Genomic DNA, 15,463 nt, shown 5'->3' on the forward strand with positions numbered 1-15,463 from the left:
ACCGTTACCTTATCTGTGCTCTTTCCTGGCCATTGCTAGTTTTGTCAGTGCTCTCATCTTCTCTCTCGCTTCTTTTCATGAGTCAATGGAACAAGGAACACCAAGCATCCCCCGTCCCTCTGAGGGCTCGGCCTGTACTGATCTCCAATGCTTTCTTCATTTGCACAAAGATCCTGTCATGAGTGTCTCTCTGGGTCCAGCTTCCCCTGCTCAATCCACCTCTTCCGAGATTCCTGCTGAATTGAAGGACGCCCCAGTGACTTCTATTAAATCCCACCTACTAAGGCAGATATTCCCACCAAAGTGGATTTTACATCCCTGGAAGATAGGTTTAGAGAAGCAATACACTCGGAGGTCACAACGCTTACAACAGAACTGACAAGCTTGGGGACTCCAATTACATTGCTGGAAGAATGCAGAGAAGCTGCGGATGAGTTCCAGCACACCTTATTTGACACTGTGAATTCACAAGCTGCAGAAATTCAAACCCTGATGGATCGTATGGATGACCTAGACAACAGAGGGCGTCGGAACAACCCGAGGGTTCGAGGTATTCCCGAAGATATCCCACACCAAGGTCTTCATGATGTCCTCACTAAACTATTTAATGAGATACTTGGCCTAAATCCTAATGAATCCATTGTTTTTGACAAAACACACAGAGCACTCGACCCAGGGGTATTCAATCTGAACATCCCAGATATGTGATTTGTTGTTTACATCACTTTACACAAAAATACGAGATTCTTGGTAAGCTTCGATGCTCTGGGGTGTTCCAGGATCTTTCTTGGCATACTCTCCAGACACAGCATCGTTTGAAGTACCTGACTGATGTTTTAAGATCCCACAACATTAAATTTAGATGGGGTTATCCATTTAGTCTCACAACAACCCATGGAGGGAAGACGTTTACCCTCCATGTTCCCGAGGATCTCGCCCCTTTTTGTACAGCATTGGATATCGCCCAGGTTCGCAACCCGGACTGGCAAACTCTTCACACACATCTTCTACCACCACAGGTCCCCCTGCGTTAGCTCCTTTCCAAACTGTTGGGACCACAGCTAGTTCCCAGAGGTGACACCATCCTTTGTCTCTTCCCTCTGCAATGCCTCGAGTGGAAGGAACATGACTTTGGGACTCTGACTCTCGTGTTCTTTCTATGTTCCCCTTCACGGTTTGGAATGGGAGATGACACAGAAAATTCTGTTCAGAAGTTTGTAAGCGGTTTTACATCCTCCAACCACCTCGTATCCAGTTTCGTGAGTATGATGTTTTTGAGGGACACTCTTCGGATGTTACCCATTGAACCTATCTATTAGCTCTCCCTAAGTGGAGATCATTTAGTCTCATTAATATAAGGACTGTTAGTGGGTGATTTGGACTACGCTTCCCTTATAGTTATAGTGATAGTCTTACATTACTGAAACGGCCCTTTACCCTTTATTACTAGATGTGTCCTAAGTCTGCTCTTTTTGTGCTCACGCTGTTTCTGCTGACATAGGCTATTTGAGAGTTATGATGCTATTTTCCCTTCAATAAGTTTTTCAGAAAGGAAAAAAAAAATATTTACAGCTCATTTGTCAATAGATTCAAGCTACAATACTGTTTTTTTTATAGTGTTCTAATTGGTTGTTATACCTGTCTATTCCCTGTTGCCCCCTTTACACCGTGAGTTCTGATCCTGGGCCTAGTGGTGAAAACCTTTTTTTTTTTGCCGCTCTGTTGCCTGGGAGCAGTGTAATCTCTTCTCCTTTTTTTTTTGCCCCAAAAAATGTGTATCTTTTTTCTGTCTCTTATGGTTCCTTTTCATTTTTTCTTTTTTGCTTTTTTCTCTTTCTTTCCTTCCCTTTTTCTGTTTCTCTTTTTATGCCTCTCTACCAGTGATTTGTGGTTGGGTGGAGTTGTACCTGTCTCATGGGCAATTCGTTACTAACTATCACCGCATCATGCCAGGTTCACAGCATGTAATGAATTTACCTGATGTCTAGCCTTAATATTGTTTCTGTTAATGCGAAGGGGCTCAATATCCCTGAGAGGCGGTCACGTGCTCTATGGGAGCTGAAGGTGGAAAAGGCAGATATTGCCTTTTGCAAGAAGAAACGCACTTCAAAGACGATACTGCTCCATCTCTCAGGAATAGAGATTATCCCTGCGGATATTTTTCTAATAACCCTAAAACATTAGGTGTTGCAATTCTGTTTGCCCGTCATATCCCTATTACTGAAGTTACTTGTCACCGCTTGGTTGCTGGATGAGTTCTGCTGATAAACTGTAAAGCTTTTACTCTTATGAATATTTACGCACCAAATAAGGCCCAACCAACCTTTCTTGAAAAGGTACTTAATCAATTTCACACACATGCTGATGGTGTTTTAATACTAGGAGGTGACTTTAATTGGCCTTTGGAGCCTTATTCTGATTCCTCTAATCCATCGCCAAGATTTTCTGACAAACTTCACCACAAAGTTAAAAAACTCATGCACAAGCATCAGCTAGTAGATGTATGGCGTATTCAACACCCGTCCACCAGAGATTTTTCTTTATACTCCCATCCCCACAAATCTTATACCAGGCTAGACAATTTTTTCATCTCCCATAGGTTTCTACAGTTGGCATTAAACACGACGATAGGACATATATCTTGTACAGACCATGCTCCTATCTCATTAAAAATTAGATTCCCATCTCCCAGCCCCACTTCATATACTTGGCGCTTAAATGAGCTCCTGCTCCAAGATATTGTCAGCAACAGGTTAGAGAGGCTTATTAGGAATACATAACACTAAATGACTTAGCAAACACATCTAAAGTTACAATCTGGGAAGCACACAAATGCGTGATACGGGGGAAGCTAATACAACTAGGGGCGTACTTCAAGAAACAGCACTTGGGGCCTGATTCAGACCCGCTCGCAAGCGGGTCGATGGCCGGGCAGTGCGCACATGCGGCATGCGCATTGCGCGTGCGTGAGCCCCGAAGCGAGCTCGACAGCTCACCCCGTTTTTTTTATAGGCGGGGAGGGGGGGGTGGCTGGCCAAACGGAGGCGTTCCCGAAGGAACGCCTGCCGTTTGAGGGCGGCCCTACTGACATCACCAGTGATGTCAGTAGTGAGCTTCCGGCTCTATTAGTGCCGGAAGCTCACTGGGGCTTGCGGCAGACTAGACCCTACCACAAGGGTCTCGTCGCAAGCCCGATGGTCGCAACCATCACCTGGCCCCTCGCAAAAGCTGTGGGTGGTCACCCACAGTTTAGCGAGCGGCCAGGAGGCCGATTTAAAAAAAAAAAAAAAGCAGGTGCCCTGATTCAGAGCAAGCGCTCGCTTTTTGCGAGCGGCTCTGAATCAGGGCCCTTGCCTCAAGAAAGGCCCTGCTGTGGAGGATAGGGGCCCTAGAACTCTTACATAAGTCCTCCCTTTCCGCTGAGTCTCTCCAATCCCTCACAGATGCGCGCCTGGCACTTAATAGGCTTATGTCAGACAAAATTAAATTGGATGCCCGTAAATGTCGTAGCCGCTACTTGCTTTGGGGAAACAAACAGGGCAGGATGCTGGCCAAGACACTACGTGCCCAGCGTGCAACTACATTCATTGCCCGAATAAAATCCCAGTCTGGGCCTGTTTGTAATTCCACAAAGGAAATAGCCAAGGCATTAACTATTACTCCCAATTATATAATTTAAAAGACTCAAACACGGGACTGGATATTCTATCTCAGAGGGCCTCTGTTAAAGATCCGGCCCAGTGTTCCAGTTACAGACTCATCTCCCTGTTAAATGTTGATTTGAAGCTTTTTACCAAAATGATAGCCAATCGCTTTAAATTTCTTCTTCCTACCTTGATTCACTCGGACCAGGTAGGGTTTGTCCCTGGCCAGGAGGCCATGGATAATACCACAAAGGTTCTAGATCTGATTCATGTAGCATCTATTCAAAAGATTCCAGCTATAGTATTCTCCTATTTACATATGCTGAGAAGGTGTTTGACAGGGTTGATTAGGACTTCCTAATGGACATGCTGGAGCACTTGGGTCAGGGTCCAGTGGGTATTCAGAGGAATGTTAAAATTAATGGGGACTTATCTGAAGCTGTTATAATCTCCAATGGCACTCACCAGGGCTGCCCTTTATCTCAGCTGGTATTTGTTTTATGCATGGAGGCTTTGGCGAGGGCCATCCGGTGTAAGAATAATGTAACAGGGTTAACTATTGGTGATAGAGAACATAAACTAGCACTTTTTGCGGATGATCTCCTGAATATAGTCACCAACCCATTGACGTCCATCCCAAATCTTCTTAATGAGTTCCAGCGTTTTGGCGCCCTGTCTAATTTTAAGGTAAATTTGTCAAAATCAGTGGCTCTGAACCTTACAGTGGATGAGACAACTATACAGGGTTTACAATCTGTCTCACAATTTACGTGGCATCCAACACAGCTTAAATACCTTGGTGTTTTGTTACATAGAGATATTTCCCAGATTTTATCTTACAATTTCACTCCCTAATTGGCTAGGTTCTGAGCAGACCTTCTTGTCTGGCGCACTGTGAGGATCTCATGGACAGGGAGGATTGGTATAATTAAAATGAATGTTCTCCCTAGGGTACTTTATCTTCTGCAGACACTCCCTATTGAGATCCCGAGTTCATGGGTTACTGCACTTCGTCGCTTTGTGACGGACTTTGTATGGGCAGGCCGTAGATCCCATTTTAACCATGAGATATTGTATAGGAGAAAACATAAAGGTGGTCTACAACTACCTAATTTCCTTTCATATCAACATGCAGGGTTCCTTACGAGGGTGGTGGAGTTGACTGTCCGATAGGAAACAATGAGTCGATATTGAAGCAGCCTCTGTTCATCTGCTTAGTCCTGACCTGCCTTGGGTCTCAGTCATTCCTTCAGTCTCCCATCCTCTATTGGGACCTACTATTTCTTGTTGGTGGCGTGTGCATACCCATCCGCTATTATCACCTTCTCCATCCCCGCTGACTCCTTTATTTGGGAACTCAGCTTTCCCCCCGGGAGTTCCAACCACCACGTTTCGATTGTGGCGTTTACAGGGGATTACAAAGATAGGCCAATTGCTGGATATATCGGGCGTTTTGAGTTTCCCCTCTATTCAAGCCAATTGGGATCTACCAAATAAAGAGATATGGAGATATCTTCAGATGAAACATTCCCTTATGGGTTTAGGCAATACTGCAGCCTAAATCGGGGTACCACTCCGTTTGAAAATATGTGTATATCTCCATTGTATCCATCACACCCTTTGACCTTTGACTGCTATCTATAAAACTCTTATTGATCACCTCTTCTCTACTAAGACTAAATTTATGTGTGCCTGGGAGGCTGATTTACAGGGCTTAGTGGGAGAGGACGACTGGCTGGAAATTTTCAGGAATATTTTTTCTAGTTCCCCAAATATGTTGGTCATGGAAACAGACTACAAAGTACTTCCCCATTGGTATCATTGTCCTAGTGTATTGGCTAAAATGTATCCGGGAGTCCCTAACACTTGCTGGAGGTGTCAGGCAGCAGTGGGTACTCCTTTACACATATGGTGGGAATGCTCTCTCCTCCAGCCTTTCTGGAACAAGGTAATAGAGATAGCTAGGTTCATTCTCCAGGAGGATTTGCCCACTTGTCCTACTTTCTGGCTGTTTAATCTTTTACGGAGACCCCAGGCGCTATATAAAAAGACATTACTATGACACATACTTAGTACCTCTAAGGCAGTGATTCCAGTCCACTGGCGATCAATTTCCATACCCACAATCGCTGAATGGTGTGCACGCCTAGATCATTAAATGTCAATGGATGACCTTATATTATCTATATCAAAAGGCCATCAAGACTTCTCAATGATCTGGTACCCGTGGCTCTGCTATAAGGACTCAGGGCCTGATTCAGAGCTGGACGCTCTGAAACAGCGCTCGCTCTGAATCAGGGCGTTTTTTTTTTGTGCGGCCTCCTGGCTGCTCGCTTAGCTGTGGGTGACCGTCGCAAGCCGGGTCTCGCACATGCGCACGTCGGAGCCGGCTCCGGCGTGCGCATGCGAAGTGGCCAAACATCGACCCGCTCGCGAGCGCTGGTCTGAATCAGGCCCTCTGATCATTATAAGTCTTTAACTAGAAACCTGGGAGGTCATTGGTAGTGATGATTAATGTAGGTGGTTTTCATGTGTCTGTGCTATAGGTACCCTGTATTAGTGTGGCAGGTGTTTTCACGTATTGCTATAGATATATTTTTCCGCTCCCTGGTACTGAGGCTCTCCCTATCCCGTTCTTTCTTCTAATTTTTCCTTCCTCTGTTTCCTTCTTATTTTTCACTTTTTTGTACTCTTCTACTATTTCTGTTAATTTTTACGGTGTTTTATTTAGTTTTTTATATAAACACAAAATTATTTTGTTCAATATGAGCAATAGTCACCTCGATATTATGTTGATGGTTGTGATATCTGTCTTGTTTCATTTTGTTTGACACAGCATGTTATTTATATCCTTTGTCATAATTTGCACAAAAAATAAACACAAAACCAAATATTATATATTTAAAAAAATATTCCCCTAAATCGCTTCCAATTATCTATCTGACCTGTAGGGGGCATATGCTATCTATACCAGGTACATTAGCTGAAGGAATTTATTATTTTTATAATGAATGGGCTAAATCCCATTCTAATTCTCTACATGACCTATAGGTCGTATGCTATTCCCATGCAGTAACTATACTAGGTACATTAGCTGAAGAGGATTTATTCTTTTTTTTATTGAATGAGCTAAGGGCCTGATTCAGAGCTGAACGCTCTGACCAGAGCGCTCGCTCTGAATCAGTGCCCTCCTACCTGAAAATGGAGCGGCCTCCTGGCCGCTCGCATAGCTGTGGGTGACCACCCACAGCATATGCGAGCGGCCAAAAAGATGGTCGCGATGGTCTTTGACCATCGGGCTTGCGAAGAGACCCTGCGGTAGGGTCTCGTTGCCGCAAGCCCAGGAGTGATTTTGGCTCTATCAGAGCCAAAATCACTCCCACTGACATCATTACTGTCAGTGGGGCCGGCTTCAGATGGCCCCACTGGGAACGCCTCCGTCTGGCAGCCACGCCCCCGGCACGCAATCAATCAACATCGACAGCACGCCCCCTTTGGTGCAAGACCCGGAGCGATGGAGAGCCCGTCGCTATCCGGGTCTCGCGCATGCGCATGACTGAGCTCCCTCCGTCGTGCGCATGCGCAGTGGGGCAACATCGACCCGCTTGCGAGCATCCTTTGCTCGCGAGCGGGTCTGAATGACCCCCTAAATCCCTTTCTAATTCCGTACGTTACCTATAGGGCCATATGCTATTTCCCATGCAGTAACTGTATGCGGTACATTAGCTGAAGAGGATTTATTATTTTTATAGTGAATGAGCTAAGGCCCTGATTCAGAGGCACTTTCAAAAAGCGACGCCGGAGCGCGTGCACACTGCCTAACAATCGACCGGCTTCCGAGCGGGTCTGAAAAAGGCCCTAAATTCCCTTATAATTCCGTATGTGACCTGTAGGGGGTGTATGCTATTTCCCAATGCAGTAACTGTACCAGGTACATTAACTGAAGGGGATCTGTTCTTCCTACAGTGAATGGCCTAAATCCCCTTCTAATTCCGTATGTGACCTACGTATGCTATTCCAATGCAGTAACTATACCAGGTACATTATCTGAAGGGGTTTTATTTTTTTTTTTTATAATTAATGGGCTAAATGCCCTTCTAATTCTGTACCTAACCTGTGGGGGTGTTTGCTATTTCCCAATACAGTAACTGTACCAGGTACATTAGCTGAAGGGGATCTGTTCTTCTTACAGTGAATGGCCTAATTCCCCTTCTAATTCCATGCGTGACCCGTAGGGGGCATATGCTATTTCTCATGCAGTAACTATACCAGGTACATTAGCTGAAAAGGATTTATTCTTTTTTTAGTAAATGAGCTAATTCCCCTTCTAATTGCGTAAGTGACCCATAGGGGGCGTATACTATTTCCCATGCTGTAACTTTATCAGGTACATTAGCTGAAGGGGATTTATTATTTTTATAATGAATGGCTAAATCCTTTTCTAATTCTGTACCTGACCTGTAGAGGGCAAATGCTATTCTCAATGCAGTCACTGTAACAGGTACATTAGCTGAAGGGCATTTATTATTTTTACAATGTAAGCTCTCGCGAGCAGGGCCCTCTTCCCTCACGTGCTTCTTCTTGCCTTACTTTTACTTTCATTTACAATGGCACCTAAAACTTGTCCTGCATTGTCTGTACTGTTAATAACTGTTGTCTTGTGTGCTCATTTGTTTCTGTACTGTGTAAGGCGCTGAGGAACCCTTGTGGCGCCATATAAATAAAGGATAATAATAATAGTGAATGGGCTAAATCACCTTTTAATTCCGTACAAGATCTGTAGGGGGCGTTTGCTATTTCCTAACGCAGTAACTATACCAGGTACATTAGCTGAAGGGGATCTGTTCTTTTCATAGTGTATGGGCTAAGAGCCTGATTCAGCAAGGAACGCAGTTGCTTACATGCACTCAATCGGCCGAGTGTCGCGTTCTGCGCATGCGTATACATCGCAGTGTACGTGCGCGAAACAGCCGCTGCAATTGGGACTGTGATCACAGAGGCTACGTAGACCCATGGCAGAGTGACTGACAGAAAGTGCCGTTTGTGGGTGGTGACGGGGGGGTTCGGGCGAACGCAGGCGTGCTGCATAAATTATCCACTGCGATACCAGACGCGGCCTGAAGCCTCATAGCGTGCGCTGAAGCTATTCCTGAGTGAGGTCTGACCCGCCTTAACTGTGCGTATTGGTACGTTGTTACGCGATGTTACCGATTGTTTAGCTATGTTGTCAAAGTATACGAATGTGAATAAGAGGAAGTGGGCGTCCTTATGTTAGGCTGTGATCGCAATGCGAATGCAAACATTTACATATCACCTGCTGATATTAGCGTTGCGTGCGTATAAACAGAATAGCGATCCATCCATGCTGAATCAGGCCCATTATCCCCTTCCAATTCTGTACCTGACCAGCAGGGGGCAGAAAGGTACTTTCACAGAACGTGAACTAGCGCGCTCAATATACAAATAGGCTAGTTCATGTTCAGTAAATGTACCATGTCCGAAGGGGATCTATACACAACCCTCCGAGTCGGGACGGTGGAGTGGTTGGCGCAGCCGTAGACGTCATATCCGTGATGGTGACCCGGATGCGGAAATGATTATTATCCCAGGGTGAGGGAGAGCGGTGTTAGTGGCTGCGGTGTCTCTTGTGCGAGGAGACCGTACGTTGTGTCTGGGATTTGCTAAGCTCTCCTGTATTGCCGCCACCATGTACGACACGGACGAAGGTAATAATAACCCATAGGGTGTGTGTAGCTGCCTGTCCTAGCGTATCATGTGTGTGTAACATACCTGTGTTTTATCTAACATGTTCCTGTGTTTTTGCTGCTCCCTGTTCCTCTGCCAGATATGCAATATGACGAGGATGATGATGAGATCACGCCTGACCTGTGGCAGGAGGCCTGCTGGATCGTCATTAGGTCAGTACTGTTCTTGTGCCTCATGTTAGGGTCTGTATGAAGTAAATGGCAGGTAGGGGCAATGGATGGAAGGGAACAGTGTTTTTAAAGTGTGGACGAGGTATGTTATGTATGCCAGGGGTTGTAGCGTCGTCATTGTTGTCTGTCTAATAAGCAGCCTGTAATTAGGCTCTCATAAGACATCGATGCTTTAACTAATTTCAATAGATTGATTTAAGGTTATTTATGATACCTGTGGAGTTAGCAGCCTATTTTCCAACTGTGAAAGGGACCATTATGCTTTGAATACATTCCTGAAAGTCTTGCTCCTTAACTTATCTGCCTTGTTTATTGTGTTAGTGCTGTGCTGTCTTGTAATTTGTGTACAAGACTCTGCTGCTGTCCCTACGTGCTTCTGTGAGCCTAAAGAAAATAACTGTACGTAATTGTCTCTGGTGAGATATGCTAGGTAGCATGTTGCATACGCTCCATATACATTATGTGGCTTTTTGCTGCTCTATAAATTGATTTGTGCAGAGTTGCACAGGATCAGAAAGAGCTACGATAGTGATTATAAAATAGGAGATGTCCAGAAATAAAAATATTAGGAGGAATTGTGTGTTCTCAATATATGAGAGAATGGTTAATGTGATACCAGCATGGAGGAAATCCTTGGAATTGTGTAATCCCAGATTAAAGTCCTTATACATGTCAACCATTGGCTTAATCAGACGTTGACCTTGTGATATACCTACTCTACTCCCTCATAAGTATTGTAGCTGCAATCAATAAATACATAGTCATATGCATTAAATTAATTCAAGTAGATCTACTGTATGCATGTCTATTTTAGATGTATGTTTCAACATTAATTATTAATTCATTAGTCTAACTCAGTGGTTCTCAAACTCCGTCCTCAGGACCCCACACAGGTCACGCTTTCCAGGTCACCTAGCTGGTGCACGGGTATATTCATTACTCACTGACACATTTTATAAGATCCATAGGTGGAGCTAAATATTTCACTTGTGATTCTGTGAGGTTACCTGGAAAACATGCACTGTTTGAGAACGTGGTGTCTAACTTTTTGAAGCTGCATGCTCTATTTACTTGGGAGTGAATGCAAGGTGGTCTTGCTTCACACTAATCGTTAAATATGTGCAAACACTGGCTGTTTCTTAACACTGGTGGATAACTAGCCTTAGGATAGGTATTCACCAGGACCAGATTAATAATGGGGTGGATGGAGCTATAGCTCCAGGCCTACACATAAAAATAGGCCCATCATGACAGCATGATGATGACCAGTATCCCAGCTGGTCACACCACTTGACAAAAATCGTAAATATTAAAATTGTATTTATATTTTCCTCTACTTTTATGTATTTAGGGAGACATTGAGGCCTATAGTGTATGGGATGTACATGCCCACATGGCACTGGCCACACACACAAGGCATTAGACACACCTCCTCTGCTTATCATAATAGTCCCTGGATTATTTTCAGCGCCAGGCATACGAGGCCCTTAATTGTACCCTGGCATTCATGAATTGTTCCTCCTCTTATTGTATAACAAAGCGCTCTTTGGAAGTTCAGTATTGCAACTTTGTATATTGATCATAATGTTTGATGCATGCATTGTGACTTGGTAGTTTTATAACAAATTATACCGTAACAACATTTACTGGTGGCAAATCAGTTTCCTCTCCGATTAAGCCAAATAAGCATAGTTTCTTAAAGCATATAAATGGATACAAGATGGCTTGCTTCTGTTAGATGTTGCTTTCATTGTTCTCCCTCTTTTTCTTTTTAAAGCTCTTATTTTGATGAGAAGGGTTTGGTACGTCAGCAACTGGATTCATTTGATGAGTTCATTCAGATGTCAGTGCAGAGAATTGTGGAGGATGCTCCACCTATAGATTTACAAGCTGAAGCTCAACACACCACAGGAGAAGTAGAAGAGCCGGTAAGTTTCAGTATTTTGCATAGTGTGCTCTGCTAAAAGGTTTATGTGGTGTGATTTCTGTTTTAATACTTTTACTATTTGTGTTATGGTTCTGTATAATGGCTTATATTGGTCAAACTGAGCAGTCCTTCATGCCAGCATTCAATGGGGGTCGATTCAGTTGTTGGTAGCTCCCGTCGAAACTGCACGAAAGCTATTTAATTGTTAGGACGTCCAGCCCCTAGGCTGTATTTATCACAGATTTATGCTTACACTCCCATGAGGTGTGAGCAGAACTCTGCGTAAAGTAGGACTTTGGGGTTGGTCTCAAGTGAAGTAACTGCAGCACGTCCGGCACTTAACATAGGAGAGGCTGTTTAACGCAGGGTAATAACGAGCATTCTCCTGCGAGAAAGTGATGAGTTGGAAAAACAATGAAATGCCTCCCCTGCAGTTTAGACTGGAGCTACCAATAATAGAATAGTCCTCAATTTTGGTTCTGACTAGAATACTAAGTTGTTGTTGTTGTGTGTTTTTTTTTTTTTTTTTTTTTTTTTTTAGGATTTTGTTTTGTGGTTAGTGGGGTATAAATCTTCAGATCGCTTTGTCATTTAGTAACTTCTCCCTGTCCTTTTGTGACATTTGCTATGTACATCATGTTACAAGTAACAGTAACTTGTGGGGTGTCCCTCTAGGACAAAAATAGTACAATCATGAACAGAAAAAAGTAGTGTTTTTATTTGGGTTTAGTACGGGATCCCGACGATCAGAATCCTGACTGTCTTTTATTAAGTATTACAACTTTTACCCTAATCATGCCCCTAACCTTCTCCCTAGCGTCTAACCCTACCTCTCACCCCAAGTCTCTCCCTGACCCTAGTGTTCATTCTAAGTCCGGTGCCAGACCTAGCAGTGATCATGCTGAGAGAAAAAAATTGTCTGTCCCAGAGACCCCTCACTTTGAGAAATCGGGGTCCTAATCCATTGTTTCTTGGTCCCATCACATATTATGCGGGGTGAGAGCAGACAGCAGCTGGAGCAGTACTGGGGGGACAAGGAGGGGGTTAGGCGTAGGGAGGGGTGGCAAGGTTAGGTAGCAGCTGGCACAGTACTGGGGGTTAGGGGGAGAGGGTCAGGATAGCAGCTAGGGCAGCCCTGGGAGTAGGGAGGGTAAGGCGCAAGTGTAGAGAGCAGCTGGGGCAGTGAGGGGGCACGGGTAGATGGCAGCTGGCGAAGTACTAGGGGCAAGAAAGAGGTTAGGGGCAGGCAGTACTGGGGGTAGGAAGGGGGTAACGGTAGATAGCAGCTAGGGCAGTCCTTGGGGGTTAGGGGCAGGAAATACTGGGGCAGTGCTGGGAGTAGGGAGGGGGTAAGGGTAGATGGCACTTGGGGCAGTGGTTACCTCCTTTGCTCCTGCTGGAAGCCCTTGGCCGGGTCACTGTTTGGTTGTAGCTCCTTTCTGCCCCGTGCAGTGTTCGCCTCCTGTGTGCAGAGAGCTCAGCTCTACTTCTAATGCTCTGCCTCCTCCTCAGCCTGCAGGAACCGGGCCCCTCTCTGCTGGTGCTCAACCTATGCTGGCTTCCCCTTCTCTATTTACGCTCCCCAGGTAGCTCCAGCCTCCGCCGGGAATGGATATAGACTGCGCTGGGGGGGAAAGAGGTGTCAGGACTCTGGCGCCACACGGCCATGAGCTGGGGCACAGGGCAGCGATTGGCCGGGGGAAAGGGCGCCGCGTGGCCATTGGCTACTGTGGCACACACAGCGCATCCTACTGGACCCGATAAGTTCTGCGCCTGTCCGAAAAGGGGACGTGGTCACAAGAAAAGAGGGGCGTGTCTTTATGACATCACTCTTGGGGGGCATGCCGGGCTGCCTCCAAGCACTCTTGTCTCAGTGAATAGATGCTGGGCTATGTAACTGCTATACTGCAAAATTCCACACCCATGGTACACTTCGGCCTACAGGTGGGGACGGCGCACGGCAGGCTGTTTTTAGCAGGGCGCAGTCAAGGGAGGCAGGGCACATTTGGCCTTTTAAAATCGAGGAAGGGTGCGGCGCCCCGCTAAAGCAGCCTAGCGTCATAACAACTCATGCATGCGGTTGGCCGGGTGTGCTCTGGTGTTATCATGCAGCCATACGAAGCCTGTTTGCAACAAACCAGGTGGTTGTTTTCGATAAATTGCTCTCCGCAACCGGCTCAATGTGTCACAATAGCAGACCGCATTCACAGTATCTCCCCTGGTGAGGAAATCTACAAAAAGCACACCCTTGTGGTTCCAAAACAGTCGCCATTACGGGGGGCACATAGACACTGAGGGGGGGGGGTCACACACTCATATACTCACTCACTCTTACAAACACGGACATACTCTCCCTGCTCCAGAAGATCCTGCTTCCGACGCTGGATGCAGAAAATGGCGCTGCAGAAGGTAAGTAATTTAGGACTAATTAAGCGAATTGTAAACTTCCAATTGCTTAATTAGCCCTCAAGGGGGGTGCCGCCGGGGTCCCAGAGAAAGTTCAGCTGAATTTTTTTATTTTATTTATTTTTTCCCTAAAATTAATGATTTTAGAAAAAAACTGACTTGCTCTGGAGGTGTGAGAATACTTGTACTTATGTACATGTGATTTGTTAGTTTTTTTTTTTTATTACATTTGCAAAAATCTCAAAGAAACTGTTTACATGTTGTCATTATGGGGTATTGTGTGTAGAAATTTGAGGACAAATATAAATTTATTCCATTTTGAAATAAGGCTGTAACAACAAAATGTGGAAAAAGTGAAGTGTAGTGAGTACTTTCCGGATGCACTGTGTGTGTATCTATCTATCTATCTATCTATCTATCTATCTATCTATCTATCTATCTGGGCTAAACTTTTATTTTGTAAATTTAAGACTATTTTAGGCTACACACAATTGTATTTATTTTTAACTACCTTCTTGACTAACTTGCATGACACTTAACAAGTGTGAGGCTATGGGGGGAATCCCAATTAGCCGCGTTAATGTACCGCGTGCTAATTGATCCCTGGAGCTATTTATTTAGACATGAAGGCATACCACAGGCTGCACTCAACAAGCATTTTTTTTTTTTTTCAGGTTTGATTAGACCTGAAAAAAAACGCTGATAACTAGGTTGTTAGCGAGTGAATAGACCCAGTTAACGCATAGGTCTATGAACATTTCACGGGTTCTGTGTGTTAACGCCTGTTAACACATTAATTTAACAGGCGTGAAAAAGGGGCTCTACTTGAGTAGCCCCGGTCCTTAAAGCCAGAGCCTATCACCCTTTTTCATACCCATTAAATTAACAGGTCTAATTGAATTTCCCCCTATATTTACTTTAAGTTCTGATTTATATTAATTGTTTGCTGTAAATTAACATTTTTACTGTTTTTGTAATTTCCTCCAATATATTACAGCCCAGGTTCCTTTTAAAGTTTGAGCAAATTTATTTATCTAAACCCACACATTGGGAAAGAGATGGTGCTCCTTCACCAATGATGCCAAATGAAGCAAGACTAAGAAATCTAACGTAAGAATTTCTGGGTGCTACCACTGTTGAAATGTATTGTCTGCTTAAGAGTCTTGTGGTGTTTGATTATAATATAATGTGTGATGCTTTTAGTTCATGTTGAAATGGGCTTAAAATACAGTTTGCATCTCCAGAACCCTGTGCTGCCACACCAGTGTTCAAACCCTTGTACTCTATTTGCTTCATAAATAATTTCTATTACATTTTTATGTGTGGAAGGTATGTCTTTTTGCTACCATAATTAAGAAAATCCAGTTATTTATGAGAAGACAAATCATGTAAAAAAAATATTGAACTTTCAGTTTCTCCCTTCTGCTCTTTTAACAAAAGCAAAAACCATTTTCCCCCTTTCCTTCAGCTTAGTGCAGCACAAACACTTTCTCGTCTGGTCTACAGTGTATCTATAGATTGGTCTTTCATGCTTCAGACCTTATGGATCT

The 15,463-nt window shown here is 44.3% G+C and overlaps 1 protein-coding gene across 1 annotated transcript in view; it reads left to right on the forward strand.

Moving 5' to 3' along the window:
- The first annotated feature begins 9,154 nt into the window (after positions 1 to 9,154).
- The window catches only part of POLR2B (RNA polymerase II subunit B), a 106,826-nt gene continuing 100,517 nt past the window's right edge, over positions 9,155 to 15,463 (forward strand). The window contains exons 1-4 of the mRNA XM_088446494.1: positions 9,155 to 9,370; positions 9,490 to 9,562; positions 11,358 to 11,508; positions 14,911 to 15,023. Coding sequence (XP_088302620.1) covers positions 9,352 to 9,370; positions 9,490 to 9,562; positions 11,358 to 11,508; positions 14,911 to 15,023 — 356 coding nt within the window. The 5' untranslated portion in view covers positions 9,155 to 9,351. The remainder of the gene's footprint in view (positions 9,371 to 9,489; positions 9,563 to 11,357; positions 11,509 to 14,910; positions 15,024 to 15,463) is intronic.

Source organism: Taudactylus pleione, unplaced genomic scaffold, assembly GCF_031769625.1.
Source record: "Taudactylus pleione unplaced genomic scaffold, aTauple2 ptg000399l, whole genome shotgun sequence".
In the NCBI taxonomy this organism is placed as follows: domain Eukaryota; kingdom Metazoa; phylum Chordata; class Amphibia; order Anura; family Myobatrachidae; genus Taudactylus; species Taudactylus pleione.